The 18,632-nt window shown below is 49.4% G+C and overlaps 1 protein-coding gene across 3 annotated transcripts; it reads right to left on the bottom strand.

The window, feature by feature from the left end:
• Window positions 1–5,963: 5,963 nt before the first annotated feature.
• Window positions 5,964–17,480, bottom strand: LOC146232997 (triacylglycerol hydrolase DDHD2-like). Of its 3 annotated transcripts, XM_084690473.1 has the most exons (20): window positions 17,182–17,480; window positions 16,599–16,782; window positions 14,813–15,005; window positions 14,296–14,477; window positions 13,534–13,623; window positions 13,312–13,432; window positions 13,101–13,190; window positions 12,784–12,925; window positions 12,285–12,493; window positions 12,104–12,171; window positions 11,625–11,795; window positions 11,370–11,465; window positions 11,071–11,262; window positions 10,891–10,917; window positions 10,182–10,337; window positions 9,968–10,070; window positions 9,140–9,295; window positions 8,825–8,941; window positions 7,817–7,985; window positions 5,964–7,573 (listed from the first exon to the last, which is right to left on the bottom strand). In XM_084690473.1, the coding sequence occupies exons 2-20, from the start codon at window positions 16,689–16,691 to the stop codon at window positions 7,492–7,494; spliced, it is 2,457 nt and encodes an 818-aa protein (XP_084546599.1). In that variant the 5' UTR covers window positions 16,692–16,782; window positions 17,182–17,480; the 3' UTR covers window positions 5,964–7,491. The 3 variants fall into 3 exon arrangements, with proteins under 3 accessions (XP_084546599.1, XP_084546601.1, XP_084546600.1); XM_084690475.1 differs by lacking the exon at window positions 8,825–8,941; XM_084690474.1 differs by lacking the exon at window positions 10,891–10,917.
• Between the last annotated feature and the right edge of the window lie 1,152 nt (window positions 17,481–18,632).

Genomic DNA, 18,632 nt, shown 5'->3' with positions numbered 1-18,632 from the left:
CCACGGTACCTGAACAGGATGTGTCTCAAATAAGAGACACATACATGATACTTGATGATCTGGGAAAATGTAAAGTCAGGTGTACCTGAGGGACAGGGCACAGAGATATCTGATTTCTCAAGAGGTGTGTGAACAGAGAGAATTTGGGCAGGGCTCATTTGAGAGATTCCTAACATAGCTCCCTCTCATCTCTCTCTCTCTCTCTCTCTCTCTCTCTCTCTCTCTCTCTCTCTCTCTCTCTCTCTCTCTCCATCATTCTCCCTCTCTCTTTCTCTCTCTCTCTCTCTCTCTCTCTCTCCATCCTTCTCTCTCTCTCTCTCTCTCCCCATTCTCTCTCTCTGTCTCCACATCCTTCTCTCCCTATCTCTCTCTCTCCAGTTCTTGGACTGTCAGTGGAAGATGAACAGGTGCTATCTCAAACCATCTGAGAGGACAGACCAGTTTGGAGGGATGTCTTGTTCTGTGTGATTTACCCCCATGTCGTCCTTCTCTCTCTCACACTCCATTCCCTCTCCTTCCTCACACAAGGAAAAAGAGAAACAGCTCAACTCTTCATTTTCTCCGCTGTACATTGACAAAGGAGGAGAGAAAGAGGAGAGAAAGAGAATAGAAAGAGGAGAGAAAGGAGAATCTAAAATCATGCGTTGTGCAAGAGCTTCGTTTGGAACCATAAATAGCCCAGAACACACATAGGAACATAAAGCTGACACACACACACACACACACACACACACACTGACCTACACGTACACACCGAGAATCCTCGTGGGGAACCCACAGACAGTTCTAGAACAACAGAGACCCAAACTAGCGGTGAGGGCCTCTGTGGCCCTAAGGGAAGAAAAGTCTGGGACAGAGACGCCACAACAGACGAATATCTCCTGTCTTATTTACTTTAACACTGCAGCCTCCCCTGAAACAACACGAAGAGTCACATGATCTGAGAGGGGCCGTGTGGACATGCCATACCAGTGAGTCCGCTGTGCATACGGAACGCCTTTCAACCGCAAATGGCCGTGTCCAATTAGAGCATTACAGCTCTTTCCATTCAATTAAAACTTGACTGAAAGTAACATGTGTGCTTGTTGTGGGCCAAAGATAGACCTGCGGTTGGCGTGCGCGTTCAAACACTCGTGAGGGAGGCTGTGGGATTCAGTTTGAATGAGCAGGAACACACATGGGGGTTCTTCAAAGCATCTCAAGACCTCACACTGCATAGTGTTTATGTTTCCTGCAATAAATACCATTCCCAGCTGAGATGAAAACAGAGGAAGACTCTCGACTCCCTCTGGTGGTCACACTAGTCGTTGCACTTTTCCTTCCGTTCGACAAGCCGTGAAACTGTCGTATCAAAACGAGACTGGTCGAGGCGAATTGTTGATGATTCAACACAAAGTACGCGTATCGGGGGGCTTAAGTGGAGGTTTAGGAACAGTGTGACACCCCTGGCAACCCTGTGAATGCACCAATGTCACAGGCATCTTTGTAGAGTACATTTGTTTGTATGTATTTTTACACACTCTCGTTTATAGCTTGCTCTGACCTATATACCCTTCCCGCACGTCTGATGACGTTGATTTAAGCTGCAGTTTTGCGTTGTGATATAGCACCCTCTGGTGGTGAGAGTCTGAACTGACTGACTTCTTGACAATAACAATTTCACCAGCCTCACTGTCCCCCAAGGAGCTGGGAGAAGCAGGGGTGAGGAGAAGGGACAGGTGGGAAGAGTAGAGGAAGGAGCAGGGGAGAGGAGAGGGAGGAAGAGAAAGAGAGGAGAGGATAGGAGAGGAGAGGGAAGGAGGAGAGAGAGGTGAGGGAGACAGGAGAGAGGAAGAGAGGATATCACCGCTGCAATGCTGTTCTCATGTGTCTTCTGAGAGCATCACACACTTTCTGTAACAGGGGCTGTGGTTTCACTGGATAAAGCATTAGACCGTGTGCAGTAAGTGTGTGCTTGCACGTGTGTGTGGGAGTATGTGTGTGTGTGTGTGTGTGTGGGGGGTGGTGCTCTGACAGTAACTAGGCCAGCTGACATTACATCACCCTGGGGACAGGGTCTTAAGTGTCTTACATCATCCACGCACTCTCGTTTTCATACACACACACACGCACACACACACACACGCACACACAAGTAAACACAAAACCGAACTTGGTCTCTCATGTCTCCACACCCACAGCTCATCCAGGCCACAGACACTACTTCCCTCGTTGGGAGGGCAAAAGACAGGAGGAGGGGTGTGTGTGTGTGTGAGAGAGAGAGAGAGAGAGAGAGAGAGAGAGAGAGAGAGAGAGAGAGAGAGAGAGACAGAGACAGAGAGACAGAGAGAGAGGGATGGGGAGAAGGAGTGGGAAAGAGAGAGAGAGGGAGAGACAAACCTAGAAAGAAAGACAGAAAAGAAGATAGTAAAAACAGTATTTGTGAAGGGTGACTGGGTTCGTTTGCATATCTAACTGCTTTGCATATTTAACGTGAGCCCCACTTTATTTTAATCAGGACAGAAAACTGTCGCAACTAAATAAAGGTTGTAGGCTCTCCCAGTCTGTTGGAGGAAGCTAGAAAACTACAAATCCTTGTCAGAACGGGCAGGGGACAGACCGGCTATTGTGTGTCACAATACAGGAACACAAAGGGAACGTAATTCATAGACAATAGTGCAAATACATGGACTCCTACACAGCACCAGATGCCATGCAGCCTACAGTAACTAATGTCCTCCTCTCATTCTCTCTACAAAACGTTCTTCTGAAATCTCTTCCTGCATCTCTGAGAAACTGCCGCTCCAACCCACGGACAGATCAGCTGCTGCAGTATGACTAGAGCTTTAAAAATGCAGGTCATTCTGTTTGATGGAGGAGGGAGGTAGGTTGGGAGGGAGGGAGGGAATGGTCTAGGAGCGAAGGCTGTATCTGAGACTCAGTTCTGTTCCACTTGAAAATGAAAACGATGATCAGCTATAAATAGATCAAAAAAAGAACTGCTTGGATCCAGCTGCACACACACACACACACAGACACGCACATGCACACTGAGAGGGCTGACAGTTAGTAGTGAGTGAGGCCCATTGTCAGCATTCGGAGTTGACATCTCCTTGTGTTTGAGTGCTTATACATACAGAATACAAACCTAACAAGGACCTCTCTGTAACTGTGGGTGGGTGTTCTGGCCACTCACAGACCCTCACAGACCCTCAGTTCTCCTAGAAACTCAGCCTCTCAGAGTCCGGACCTCCACAACAACCGGTACTGAGCATGAGTCAACTCTAACACTAACAGACACGGTCATTTCTGGATGAAGACATCCCTCTGATCCCCCCTAACCTGTGTGTGTGTGTGTGTGTGTGTGTGTGTGTGTCAGGGGAAAGGGATCAGTTGTGGGGCTCAGAAGCTCATTACCATGGAAATGATTCCCACTGGGATCCACCGGGCAAATTAAAGAGTCTCACTTGCTGAGGAAAAGAGAAAGAGAGAGAGAGAGCGACAGAGAGGGAGAGAGAGAGAGAGACAGAGAGGGAGAGAGAGGGAGAGAGAGAGAGAGAGAGAGAGAGAGAGCGAAATGGGAGGAGTGCTGTGTAGAAGGTCCACACCAACTTAATCAGTCATGTTCCAGAAGGTTCTTTCAGAGACAGACCGTAAGCTGAGTGCAAACCTGTATACCATCATGACCTTATCAGTTTATCGTCATTACATTAGCCTCTCTGCTAATCAGGGTCGTTAGCTGTCCCGAGCCCTCATCCAGCTAGCCTTCCCAGGGTCTCTGCCTCTCCAAGCATCTGAAACCACAGTCTGCCTCTTTCCTCCTTCACTTTGAACCCAGGGGACGTGGATGTAAACATGATGCATAAACAAGACGGGAGCAGCAGAGCGAAGCAGGCGATGGATTGGCTACTTTAAAATTCTGAAGGGGAAGTCGACAGTCTTCCGGCAACATGGAAAACCTGCTCGCCTGCTCTCTGCTTCTCCCCGCTCCCTGCCCATCATACCCTGCTCCCCCTCCCAGTCACCTGATACAGACAGGCAGGCCACAGGACAGGGAGGAATACAAACTGCAAGTATCAGCTAGGTTGAAGTCCTCTCCCAGATCGATAACATCCTCTCTCTCTCTCTCTCTCTCTCTCTCTCTCTCTCTCTCTCTCTCTCTCATACACACAAACACCTCTGGCAACTCTCTCAAACACACACACACACTACTGCAACTCTCCATCTCTCACACACAGACTGCTGCTGTCCCTGTCCCTGTCTCTCTCTTTCTCTCTCTCTCTCTCTCTCTCTCTCTCTCTCTCTCTCTCTCTCTCTCTCTCTCTCTCTCTCTCTCATGGTATACAGTATTTCTATGATGTTGGGTACTCACATGCTGCTCTTCTTCCAGGGAGAGCTAATGGAACTCTTCCTATGCTGGCTGAGAGAGGCCCCCATGGCAACGCTGTGTGTGTGAGTGTGTGTGTGTGTGTGTGAGTGTGTCTGATCCCAGAGGTGCTGCGTGTCCTTGTCAGAGTCTTCTCTCCAGCTGACCTCTGTCCCAGCAGCCGCCTCACAGTGTCAACAGCCCAATGTCACTGAATCCCAGCTGCATGTCCTCTCCTGCTTCTCAGTCTCTTCAACCTGGATGACCGCCTCTCTCCCTCTCTCTTCCTTTCCGCTGATGCTGTATTGTCTGGAGTCCAGATCACATGTCACCTTCTCCACCAGTCCCGTCCTTCCTTTCTCTTCTCGTAAACCCTCCCACAATTGAGTTCCCCCCTCCTCTCTCTCTCTCTCTCTCTCTCTGTCTCTCTGTGTCTCTCTCTGTGTTTGTCTCTCTCTCTCTCTCTCTCTCTCTCTCTCTCTGTAACGTACACACGGGCCGTCTCTCCTGCACGGAGCAGATTACAGCCACTCGTTTATTACGGAACCTCTCCAGAGAGAAAGAAAGAGAGAAGGGAGAAAGAGAGAGATGGGGGTGGGGGTCTAAAGGCCACTAAGCTCTGGTTGTTGGAAAGGGAAGATGAGAGGAGGAGGGGCGGTGGGGGGGGGCACCTGGCAGGGGTGAGGGCATTGTTCCCTAGGGAAACTCCCCCCCCCATTGTTAAGCAGCCAAACAACAGACTGAGGGAGGGCTGGATGGGGGAGGTAGGGATGGAGAGAGGGATGATGGGAGCAGGAGGAGGGATGTGTGAACACTGCTTCAGTTGTTTGGCCACATTCTACCTGCTGTGACCCAGTATGGACCTGCCTGCCCCCCTCCCCCTGGCTGCCACCCCACGTTAGCATGAGAACACACACACACACAATGTGTCATCACACTGGAACAATAACCAACATCGAAGATGACAAAGCAGGTTGACCATGATTCTAATATCATCCTTCCCTTTGAACAGAAACATTTTAACTGCACACAAACAAATAATAACTTATTTACACAAATGTACGTATCGTTGGCTACCCACTAACTGAAGATTGACGCAAAACACCGTGTTCGTTTACCAGTCGTTCTCCGGTCCCCACTGCGGTTCTAAACACAGGAGCAGCCATGGAGCTGAGGCCAAAGTTTGCAAGGCTGAGACGAGGAGGTGTTACGCAACACTCAGAGGTCAGCTGACTTGCCCGGGGGGGGGTCAGAGAACCAGTCTGAGACGACATCAGAAGGACAGAGCTCTGTGAAGGTACAAGGACACGGCTCTCCTACCCTGCTCCTGGACCGCTCACCTTTCCTGATGGTTTTTGCTCCAGTATCAGTTGTGACTCACCTGATTCGACAAATTGACCAGCTGTTTATCAGAATCAGGTGTGCTGGATTAGGGCTGGAGTGAGAACCTACAGGAAGGTGACAGTCTAGGAACAGGGTTGCACCAGAATGAACTGCTTCTACTGTTTATGTGCAGCTGTTACACACTCCTGCCCCCTGCTGGTGTGTTTACTTTAGTGCATCCTACTCCCACCACCTTGTCAAGAAATGTTAGCGTGATCAAAAACACACAAATGAATTTCATGTTTCTTCATAAGTATGGTTTATTGTGGCACACACAATAAATAGTGCAGTATAAATTAAAAAGTTGAGCATCATATATATATATATATATATATTGGTTTAGGACAAATTATTTGAAGTGAAAAAGATCGGGTTTACAGACAATATATTTTAGACATTCAAGATTGAAGCATAGGTACGTTTTTTCACACACACACACGATACAGGGACAAAGAATCATGAAGGATGTAAGGAAAGGAGGTAGGACAGTAGGAAACGGGAAGAACAGAAGGAGAGCAGGAAGGAGAGGAGGAGACTGGAGAGGCGTGAGATGGGCTGGGTGTAATCAGTAATGGCAGCAGAGCATGGTTACATAAGATAACGAGGGAGTCTGATCATGTGAGCCATCAGAATGATCCTTCAGGCTACCTGGCAGGACGTGACATCAGAGTGAATTAGACAACAGGAAGTGTTTCAACTCAGCCACAGAAGTACGAACAGTACACCAAGTAGTAATAGGGGTACATGATGGAGTCTCATATAAAAATCATGCAAGGATGATAAAGTTTGTTAGCTGGACCAAAACACCCCAGAACACAGGCCCATACCATGGGGACTGTTTATGTTCCAGTGCCCACCTGTTCCCAACAAGAGGAACAAGGCTGAGTTGGCACACACTGACCTCTTGCAGTACAGTAGGCTGGCTTAAACTGTGATACACACGAGAAATATAGCTATATTCATGATCAAGCTCTATGTGTCTTTTTCTTCCATATTATACTTATTATACCATCAAGACGCATGATACCTTTTTTACTATAGTCTAACTACTTTGCTTGAGTGTCATATAAATAGATATAAAACAAGACCAGAAGGCAAGGTAAACTTCATTTCCATGTCAGTTAGAGAAGAGCAACACCACCAAGGTGTCATATTGCAATGGAATCCTGGGAGTTGTCGTTTTTATAGTTAAGTGCAGACTGACATGAGAGGCCTTCGGGAGACATGCACCTCACACCCACACACACACACACACACACACACACACACACACACACACACACACTCCAACACTTAGGGCCTTGCATAATTACCAGTTGATAAATAGATTATTATAGAATATACAATCAATACAAAGCAGGAAGATATGATCTGGTATAAAACAGATTATGGAGGTTCTGATAAAAGTGCATGGTAATGGTTAGAAACGCGGGCCGGACACCTAGCTTCTGGAGGCTTCCCTTTGTCCCCTAGCAGCACACAACCCGAGGCCAGCCCTTCAGCTCTGGCTCTGGCTCAGACGTGAGGGCCCTTGGGCCCCTGGAGGAGGTTCTTCTGTTTCGTGACGGACAGCTTCAACACCGAACCAGAGTCGGCAGCCATCTTGTCTGAGGAGGAGGTGGTGGTTTGCTGGCGATCAGGAAGCAGGTGTGTGACTCGACCCTGAGGGCCGTGAGGTCAAGCGTTTTTTAATCCTGTTAACCCTGCTAACACTGCGAGAACATGTCACCATGGCGACGGGCTGAGGGTCTTTGATGTGTTTATTACAGCAGGGGCTGCTCAAAGGCCACGCCCAGCTTGTCATAGATCTCCTTCAGCAGCAGGAGAGCTGTGTCCTCCGACTCCCTGGTGGTTACACACACACACACACACAACACACACACACACACACACCAGAACACACTGTTACCAGCACACACTCACACAGTTAACAACAGTCACACACCAGAACACACTGTTACCAGCACACACTCACACAGTTAACAACAGTCACACACCAGAACACAACATTAACAACACACACACATGCTCACCAGAACACACACACACACACACACACCAGACAGCACACAGTGGAGAGGTGCTCACCAGTAGCAGAGGTGAGACTGGATGGCAAACAGGTATTCATTGAAGCTCTCGATGGGTTTCTCCTGCAGCACGTAGTCGATCCTCCTCCCCCCGTTCAACATCCCCACCTTAATCTGACGCTCCTCCACTTCCTCCCCAGACACGGGAGACTCCGCCTCCTCATGCACACCTGTGTGGGGGGGGGGGGGGTCAGAGGTCAGCTACGGACCAATCACAAGCAGCCAGAGATAAGGTGAATCTCAGCGGCCTCGTGTGATTGATCAGATCTGACGACGGGGACGGAGACCATGATGAGGGAGAGGAGTTCTGTGAGGAGAGACCAGTTTGGATGAGGGAGAGGAGTTCTGTGAGGAGAGACCAGTTTGGATGAGGGAGAGGAGTTCTGTGAGGAGAGACCAGTTTGGATGAGGGAGAGGAGTTCTGTGAGGAGAGACAAGTTTGGATGAGGGAGAGGAGTTCTGTGAGGAGAGACCAGTTTGGATGAGGGAGAGGAGTTCTGTGAGGAGAGACCGGGCTCTTCACGGAGAAGAGGAGGGTGGGGTGGAGTAGAGTTAGAAAGCAGACAAAGATAAAAGAGATAGCTAAAAGGATGTCACAACGGGCCAGCAGACAATACACACTATATACTGTATATATTGGCTCGTTCTCATGAGGTACTGTGTAAAGTACTGCAGGTGAGTGATGCTTGTGACCACACGGTTCTTCCAGGTAAAGAGGGAGAGGGGGAGAAGGAGGATGAGGGAAGAGGGAGGTGGAGGACGCCAAGCAAGAGCATGAAGCTCTGGAGCTGTGCCACACATCACAGTATGGATGCAGTCACTGGGGAAAAAGCAGTGTGGACAGGCTGCCATGCCACTCCCTGCCACAGGGGGGCGGTGTAGAGAAGGTTCCACCGCGCAGAGAGGGCTTGGCGGTGGGTAGAACTAAACTAAGCTAAGGTTAGAAGGCAAGAATGACTTCTGTTGTTAGGTGGTAGAGCGTACCAAGCTTGCTTCTCTCCTGGCTTACCTTGGATGTAATGATTATGAAGGGCTTTTGGCCACTCCAGTATTTTAGTCCATATATCAGGCTTACTCTGTCCTCTCATGGAGGCCGAGGCCACTGCTGCTGAGGCTGGGGCTAGGGCTGAGGTTAAAGGTCAGGAGTAAGGAGGGGGGGGGGGTACCACCAGCAACACAGAAAAACGAGAGGAGAGAGGGACCATGCAAACAGGAAGGGAAAGGAGGAGGAGGAAAGGTTAGACACACATCTTGAGACACACGCCCAAATTTCAAACACACACACACACACACAGGGAGAGAAAAGTGTCGCTGGTCGTTTTACCCTCCGACAAAACGTTGTCTTCTGTAGTTCCTCCTGCCTCCACAGGGGGAAGTGCTGGCGCAGGGAGACGGGTGAAGGACTGCCAGGCAGTACGCAAGGAACCCAGAACGTTGTTCTTCAGGTCTGTGCTCATACGAGTCAGACTGTCCTTTAGCTCTGTGAGGGAGGAACACACACACACAGAATATTATACTAAGGTTGTTAAAAAAACCCAAGATAGATCAGTCAGACAGGTCAGTCGGTCAGACAGGTCAGTCGGTCAGTGGGTCAGACAGGTCAGTCGGTCAGACAGGTCAGTCGGTCAGTGGGTCAGACAGGTCAGTGGGTCAGACAGGTACGTCAGTCAGTCAGACGGGTCAGTGGGTCAGGTTGGTTAGTCAGTCAGACAGGTCGGTCAGTCAGACAGGTCAGTGGGTCAGACAGGTCAGTTAGTCAGTCAGACAGGTCAGTGGGTCAGGTTGGTTAGTCAGTCAGACAGGTCAGTCAGTCAGACAGGTCAGTGGGTCAGACAGGTCAGTTAGTCAGTCAGACAGGTCAGTGGGTCAGACAGGTCAGTGGGTCAGACAGGTCAGTCAGTCAGACAGGTCAGTGGGTCAGTCAGACAGGTGAGTGGGTCAGAAAGGTCAGTGGGTCAGACAGGTCAGTTAGTCAGTCAGACAGGTCAGTGGGTCAGACAGGTCAGTTAGTCAGTCAGACAGGTCAGTGGGTCAGACAGGTCAGTGGGTCAGACAGGTCAGTTAGTCAGTCAGACAGGTCAGTGGGTCAGACAGGTCAGTTAGTCAGTCAGACAGGTCAGTGGGTCAGACAGTCAGTCAGACAGGCTCGTACCCAGGTGCATCCTCTTGCGTCCCTTGTGGTGGGGGATGAGCATGGGCTCCAGGTCATCCTCTGAGACGATCATGGGCTCGATCCTATAGGCCACTGGGTCAAACTGCACAGCAGGACGATGGGAGCAAAACAAGGAATGGGGGTTGATTAGTACACTGAGTCAATGAATCCAATTGAATAGTCCAAATGAGTGTGTGTGTGTGTGTGTCCTGACCGGGTGGTAGATGTTGTAGAAGCTCTTGCAGGTGGGGAAGGTGTAGTTGGGGTCGATGCGCTTGAGGCCCCGCACCGTGAGGAACATGCCGATGGGAGAACCGAACGCAAAGAAGGTTTGGGGGTGGAAGGCCAGCTGGGGGTAGTTAATGGATACCTGGAGGAGGGAGGGAGGGAGGGAAGGAGGGAAGGAGGGGAGGGAGGGAGGGAGGGAGGGAGGGAGGGAGGGAGGGAGGGAGGGAGGGAGGGAGGGAGGGAGGGAGGGAGGGAGGGAGGGAGGGAGGGAGGGAGGGAAGGAGGGACGGAGGGACGGAGGGACGGAGGGACGGAGGGAGGGAGGGAGAAGGGTGATAAAGAGGGGGAAGGAGAGAGAGGAGGGAAGGCGATAGAGAGAAAGAGGTTATTTTGTATATAGTCAAATTCTAATCAGTAGTGTGTTCCAGCCTCACATTAACCTTTAGAAGCCAAACAGATAAGACTCCCGTTGGGACGACAACACGTTTAGACAGTGAGGACAAACCAGTCCACATGAGTGGTGGTGGAGGACATCCATGATGGCCATCCAATGAGATTAAAGGACCAGATAACACAGCAACAATCTCCAGGCAAACAGCCAAGGACCATCAAACTAGCACAGGGAACGACAACCACTCACAGGGGGGGGGGAAACCCAGGCAGTGTGTGTGTGTGTGTGTTCAGGGGAGACAGACCTGTCCCTTGGCTATGCTTCCGTTGGTCTGTCCAGGCAGGCAGGGTGGAGAGAAGCAGGAGGGGGAGGAGGGGGGATGTTAGGCCTTACAGCCCTATGTATAGCCACTACCCCAGCCACTAGCACACCTGCGTGTGAGTGTGAGTGTGTGTGTGTGTGTGTGTCTGCACAAGCGTGTTACCTGTCCGATGCCTACGTCGAAGTATTCGTAGTCCACAGCGCTGGTGGTGGACAGGGCCCTGATGTACTCGCGCTGCTGCCGTGCCGTTGCCGAGAGAAACGGGTTACCGCGGTGATCGTTGCCAGATGGGGAGGGGTCATCGGAGGGGGCTTGGAGTCCAGGGGCCAGAAGTACAGTGCCTGATCGACCATCCTACACACACACACGCACACACACACACACACACACGCACACACACACGGTCAGTATCAGGTCCATCTCCAGGTCCAGTTTGAGCAGAGCGTTAGTCAGTATCAGACCTCCATAGTGCACCTCCTCTTGATGAAGGTGAGGATCTTCTTGCGAGGGCCTAGAGGAATGCCCAGCTCCTTCAGGTCACTCTCCTGACACAAGGCCTTCAGCACAGGGGTCAAGGGTCAGCACACAAAACACTGGGCCTGTGTGTGTGTGTGTGTGTGTGTGTGTAGGTGAATGAGAGTGAGTATGTGTATGTATGTGTGAGTGACACTGTGTGAAAGAGAGAGTGAAAATGAGAGTGTGTGTGTGTGTCCCACCAGTGAGTCCAGGTCCAGGTGTTCTCTCTGGAGTGTGGCCAGGTGCTCCTGCAGACCCAGCTGGATGAGAGCCTGCTCCAGGGCGTCACAGGCCAGAGGGCAGGGGGCGTCACAGGCCAGAGGGCAGGGGGCGTCACAGGCCAGAGGGCAGGGGGCGTCACAGGCAGGGGCCTGGACAGGGAACAGACCGGGTGAGGAGACAGGACCGTGAGGTCAGTTTCAGAAGTGACACTAGTGACACACAGATTAGTGTGTCACTCCAGCTGACACTAATCTGCTCTTAAGAGCTCTGCTAATTATCCGATCAAGGTGACTGCAAGCACACACACACACACACACACACACACACACACTTCTACTGTCTGAAGTGGTCAAACATTTTACTTTGAGTCACTGTAGGAGTCTCTGTGCTCATTCTAATCTCAATCTGTCAGAGCTGCTTCCTCCATAGACAGAACAGGAACTACAATACCCAGTACCTCCTCCTTCTCTGCTCTTCCTGGTTCTGTCCTCTGATTGGTCAGCAGATCAAACAGGATGAGCGATCCTGGGGGGAGAGATGGAGGTTCAACATTTGAGTGTGTTCTGCAGAATTCCCTCCCTCCCTCTCTGTCTCTCTGTCTCTCTGTCTCTCTCTCTGTCTCTCTGTCTCTCTCTCACCCAGGCTGTGTCCGGCCACAGACACCTCTCCGGTGAAGCCGGGGTGTCTCTGTCTGAAGAGCTCATGCAGCCTGTTGACCTCGGCAGCGACCGTGTCCACGATGGTCTGGCAGTAGGTGGGGCTGTTGTAGAAGAACAGGTCCAGCAGGGTGTCGTTGGTGAAGTGCCTCAGTCTGCTGATGCTGGGGAGGGTGATCTTCTGGATGTCCCTGACACAGAGAGAGAGAGACATAAGTAGAGGGAGGGAGAGAGAGACACACATAAGTAGAGAGAGAGAGAGAGAGAGAGAGAGAGAGTGAGAGAGAGTGAGTGAGGGTAAGAGAGAGAGAGAAAGACATATAAGTAGAGAGAGAGAGTGTGTGAGTGAGTGAGTGAGTGAGTGAGTGAGTGAGAGAAGTAGAGTGAGAGAGAGAGAGAGAGAGAGAGAGAGAGAGAGAGAGAGAGAGAGAGAGAGAGAGAGAGAGAGAGAGAGAGAGAAAATGTGTGTGTGTTCTCTTACTCGTCCACCCCAGTAGCATCTCCGTGCAGGGCGCTGTGCCAGTTGACAGGCAGGAACTCCACCCTGCCCACCAGGCCCTCCTCCTGGCCTCTCCTGTAGTGGGAGCCCAGCAGAGACAGGGACGCGCTCCTGAAGTCATTCACTGGAGACACACAGAGAACCGGTCAACAGAACCACACACACACACACACAGGTCATTTTAATGTTCTCAGAGATTTCATAAATATAATGTAAACGTGCACACACACACAGGTCATTTTAATGTTCTCAGAGATTTGATAAATATTATGTAAACGTGCACACACACACAGGCCTACCACACTGGATGATGGATCTGAAGCGGAGGTCGCAGGCTGGGCCGATACCATGGACCATAAACACCAGATGATCTATCTTCTCTGGTTCACCTGGGATACAAGACACACACACACACACACACACACACACAGTAAGATGACAATTCCCTGTATGTTCTCCCTGAAGGATAAAAAACACGAACACGCAACCGGAGTTCTACAGCACACGTACCTTCCGGAATCTCCACCACTATGTTTTCCACGCCCCTCTTGACTGTGCGTGGGCGCGTCTGCTCTGAGGGGGAGGATGCCCACTCCTCCTGTAATGCTATTGGCTGGTACTGCATGATCAGCTGGAGGGAGGGAGGGGTTGGGAATGGTCAGGTGACACCGGAAGTTCCAGGCGATGCAGAGGAAACGTGCTACAGGGGAGAGAGGAGCCGAGAGGTCTCACCTTGGGATTGTGCAGGATGACGGTCTCTCCTGTGGGGAACTCCAGCTTCCTCTTCCACTCGTCCAGAGTCACTGCGATCATATAGGCATCCTGAGAGAGAGAAACAGAGAGAGAGAAATGATAGGAAAGAGAAAAGGATATAGAAGGGAGATGGATGGATGGTTAGAAATAAGGCTTCAGATATAAAGAACAGGACTTTAAGCAGTGTGACAGTGCGTCTAAACTCTGAGCAGTGTTACAGTACGTCTAGACTCTGAGCAGTGTGACAGTGCGTCTAGACTCTGAGCAGTGTGACAGTTCGTCTAGACTCTGAGCAGTGTGACAGTTCGTCTAGACTCTGAGCAGTGTGACAGTGCGTCTAGACTCTGAGCAGTGTGACAGTGCGTCTAGACTCTGAGCAGTGTGACAGTGCGTCTAGACTCTGAGCAGTGTGACAGTGCGTCTAGACTCTGAGCAGTGTGACAGTGCGTCTAGACTCTGAGCAGTGTGACAGTTCGTCTAGACTCTGAGCAGTGTGACAGTGTGTCTAGACTCTGAGCAGTGTGACAGTGCGTCTAGACTCTGAGCAGTGTGACAGTTCGTCTAGACTCTGAGCAGTGTGACAGTGCGTCTAGACTATGAGCAGTGTGACAGTGTGTCTAGACTCTGAGCAGTGTGACAGTGCGTCTAGACTCTGAGCAGTGTGACAGTGCATCTAGACTCTGAGCAGTGTGACAGTGTGTCTAGACTCTGAGCAGTGTGACAGTGCGTCTAGACTCTCACCTCCAGTCTGCTGCTGAAGTCCTCAGGGTAGGGGAGGTACTTGCTGTCCTTGTCTCCCTTGTAGAACCAGGTGCAGCGCCGCACCTCAGAGGGAGCCTGTTCCCAGTACACGGCCAAGCGGCTCCTCTCCTTCACACGCACGTCATACCTCTCCCCCTCCACCGCCACCACCGCCTCTCCTCCTACACACACACACACACACATATTTATACATAGATGTGCACACACATGCACACACAGTCAGAGGTACAAGAGCACACACACACAGCAAAGGAGTAATCAATGAGCAGAGATGAAAGTGATCGTGGAGGGCGATATGGAATCCTACCCCAGTCTGTGGGTTTCTGTCTGGAGAGCTGGCTGTGTCAGTAGGCTGAAGGCCAGCAATGACCACATGCTCTGATACTCTATCTCCTCTACCAATGACTGCTTCTAATACACACTTACACAGATTCTCATAGGGATGTTTTTAACGCAGTTTGTGGTGATTGTGTGTGCGTGCGTGTGATTGTGTTACCATTAGCGAAGGACTCCTCCAGTTTCCCAGAATCCTCCAAGCTGAAGGGGAGCCACGAGTCTTTCTCATCGGCACGGCGACAGTAGAACCAATGGGGCTGAACCATCTGGTAGGTGGGCGGGGCCGAATCCACGTCAATCATCTCGAAGGAGGAAGTGGAAGACGGGGAGACTTCATCCATCGCCGGTGACGACTGCAGGGGGACATCACACAAATACTGACTGAGTCGCGCAAGGGGAGGCCTGTCCAGGAATGGGGACGTGTCACGATCAGAGAGACCGCAACGTCCCCCTCTCCCTCAGGACAACGCCGTCTCCACGCTCAGCTCACAGGAGCCGCAGAGAGGGTCAGTTTTAATAATTGAGGCAGCTTCAGAGTCCTTTGTGCCTTTCCCTGAAAAGGCCCATCTGATCCTGGGACCAAGAGAGCAGGGCAGGGGACAGAGAGGACTGCATCTCCCTCTGGTTGAACAAAGACACGTATTATTCTCTGTGCATGACCCAGCAACCTCTTCCCTCCACGGCATGTGTTCATACTACACTAGGTACATACCTCGAAAAACACACAAACACACACAGCACTTGGAGTTTGGCTCACCCTGTCCCTGTGTTAGAAGGCCGTGTGTTCTCAGCGTTCAGGCTTGCGTCTGTGACCAAGGAGAGACTCGTACAGACCTCGAAATAACTACAGCGCCATGTCAATGGGGTCATTGTGCTTCCCAAACAATAAGATGACTTGCCCAATCAGAAAGCTTATCACCAGATACACTGGCAACAATGTGAATTTGGTAAGAGAGCTGGGTAAAAGGGTAAAGAGATTATTATTTTTTTTATTATAAAAGGAGAAATAAGGAAATCTAAATTTGGCATTGCTCAACTGGATTACAGTTTACTACTGTGCTCCTTACCACATACTGCAGTCTCTTTATAGACCAGTAATGTTGAGGTACATTAAGAAAAATTCTCTAAATGGCTTACGAGAATTGTGTGTCCATGAAAAAAGTACTTTGTCCGTAGGTATTATTCTGTATAAGGGGTCAGATGGCTGAACGTTGTGTCCTTGGGCAAGGCACTTCACCCAACTTCCCTGGGGGAGAATGTCCCTTTACTTACTGTAAGTCGCTCTGGATAAGAGCTGTGTATTGGTTACAACTGTATCATCACAGTGCTTATGGCAATTTTTTAACCCTATCCTGACACACACAATACATGAACATGATGTCATTTGGATCACGTCAGGTGATCACTGGAGGCATTCCTGAATCTCTGATGTCACTGTTTGCTGTTCTTATCTCTGTTCTTATTGCTTTTTATGTTGCAATGTTGTGTCGCACAGAGCTATAACGTGACCTCCCTTCTCTCCAACAGATGCCATTCCAATGCCTCAGCGCAGAAGGAGAATGCATCAGTGGTGTTTGAGAAAAACACAGCACACACACACACACACACACACACACACAACACACAGCAGAGCAGTGTCCTTCAGAGTTCAAACTTCTGAACTAGTGAATGTATATGAAGACTTGAATAGCAAAAAGAAGGTTGATTGTAACTGACCAATCATAAGGCGTTGCCTAAGTCAGTTAACTGTCCCATGGCCTATGGAGGAACAGCCCAAACATCTGACCTCTACACAGCTTTACAGAACCACCCAGTGGTTGACGTTACACACTAGAGTAGAAGTCATGCCACAAAGAGTTATGGCAACAACAATGTGAGTTCAGATAACTCAAGGCTCAAACCACCTGTCACAGTCCACACGCCATTAGCTACTTCAGTCCACTCACCTGTCCTCCAGGGGGACTGTCTGACAAATCCTGCACGGTGATGGTGGGGGCGGGTTGAGGCGGACCCCCGCCTTCCATCGAACCCTGGGACATCACACTGTTGACCCTTGCCCTGGGTTCGGAAGGGGGTGGAGGGAGGGCAGAGGAACCTGCCGTGTTGCTAATTTCAGGTGTAAAGCCGAGTCTATAGAGGGGAAGAGACCATTAAAACATACTTAATTTGGTGTGCATGGACCGCGGTTGACTAACGCTATCTGACAGTTGACTAATGCCATTAGCAACCCTATCTAATGTCATTAGTCCAATGTCAGAGCTTATAGCTAACGTTACTGTCAATCTATATGAGGACCAAAATGAAAGCGATGTCAGCTTGACTAGACAGTGCTCATGTCGGGAGATCCGAATGTAGCCTTTCAAGTAAACTAGCTCCCTTCTTCCAAAGGTCACATACATACATAGCTAGCCAGCTAGCAAAACAATAAAATTAAGATGATGAACAGGAAATCGGTGACAGGGAGGCAGTTGCAATCAATCAGGCTAGCTGGCTAACATAGCAATCAGACATTAATAATAACCTACTTACCTATTAGATAGAAAGCCTTAGTGGTATCTTGCTTACTGCCCCGGCTATCCACGTTAACGAGGTACCAGCATAGTGCAGTACTGTTTATGCAACCTACTGTAGCTAGCAAGCTAACCACCGCCGGGGTATCTCTATTTTCTCTGACGGCGCAACTGACATTTACAACATTACTATAACTCTGTCACTCCACTATGAACTGATCGGGGCAGCATCCTGTCCAGTGAATCTATAATCTGTTCTTTAGTGGAAGCAGTGTGCAGAAGTCGCCGACAGCCACTACAACTGTCATGGTGATGTCACCGCCCCCAAACATCAACATGACGTCATTTAGCCTGTGAGTAAAAAGTGAAGGGCCACCTTAACAAATAATCTGTTAGTAAGGCTATTAGTGTTTTATATCGAAAGCTGTTCCCCCCCCCAAAAAAAAATACTTAAATAAATATTGGTCATAGATATATGGATAATTATTAAACACATAGGTCATATTTGTTTAATACATTTTATGTTTTGTAAAATAACAATTTATTATTAAACTGGTTTGAAAAATACGTTGTTTTGGTTATTCGTGCCAAGGTACTTATCCCATTGAGTGCCTTGATCACATTTGATCACGTGACCAAAAGAACACAGAAAATAACACACATGATGGCAGGACAGACCCGTTGCATGTTAGGGGAGGGGTTACACGTAATATCAGGTGAAAAAACGGCCTGATATTATTTGTACATTCTCTGGTTTAGCGTTCAGTGATGACCACCGACATACGGTGATTTCCTATGAGAACTGCACTTGTAATTCTCACTTTAAACCACTAAATGGCGGTATCGATGCGCAGCCCAAAGGCACTGTCGAAACAGTGCCCTTTAAAAAACCCTTCCATAGGACTGTGTTTTACCATTGTCACCTGGTGGTTTACTGTGAGAACTGCACCTGTAATGCTCCCATTAAACCACTAGACAGCGGTATCGAAGCGCAGCCCAATGGTGCTGTCGAAACAGTGCCCTTTAAAAAAAACCTTCCATATGGCTGATCGGAAAGAGCAGACATCTCCATATTATCTCAGGTTGTTAATTGTGACGAAAAAAAACTGAAAATAACACACATGACGGCAGCACAGATCCTTTGCATGTTAGGAGAGGGGGTACTCATTATATCAGGTGAAAAAACGGCCTGATATAATGTGTATCCCCTCTGTAACTCAAATGGTTATAGATTAGATCTATTAAGTTATTAACTATTCCTTTAATCTGATCTATTTCATTTCACAGCACTTGACATTGTAGAAGTGTAAGATAAGATTTATTTTGTGAAGAATTGTTTAGAAATTTCTGATTTTGGTGTTGGTTGAATGTTTTACATAATTGGATGAATGGTTCTTGGTTTGATTAATGGATTACTTAGTTAACGCCAAACCTACAACAGCATTAGAGTAACACAAAAGTCGTCCAGGG

This window comes from Hypomesus nipponensis, chromosome 24 (genome assembly GCF_054491055.1).
Source record: "Hypomesus nipponensis isolate SF chromosome 24, ASM5449105v1, whole genome shotgun sequence".
NCBI lineage: Eukaryota > Metazoa > Chordata > Actinopteri > Osmeriformes > Osmeridae > Hypomesus > Hypomesus nipponensis.
Note: the sequence above shows the minus strand (reverse complement) of the source record. Positions and strands in the feature narration are given on the sequence as shown.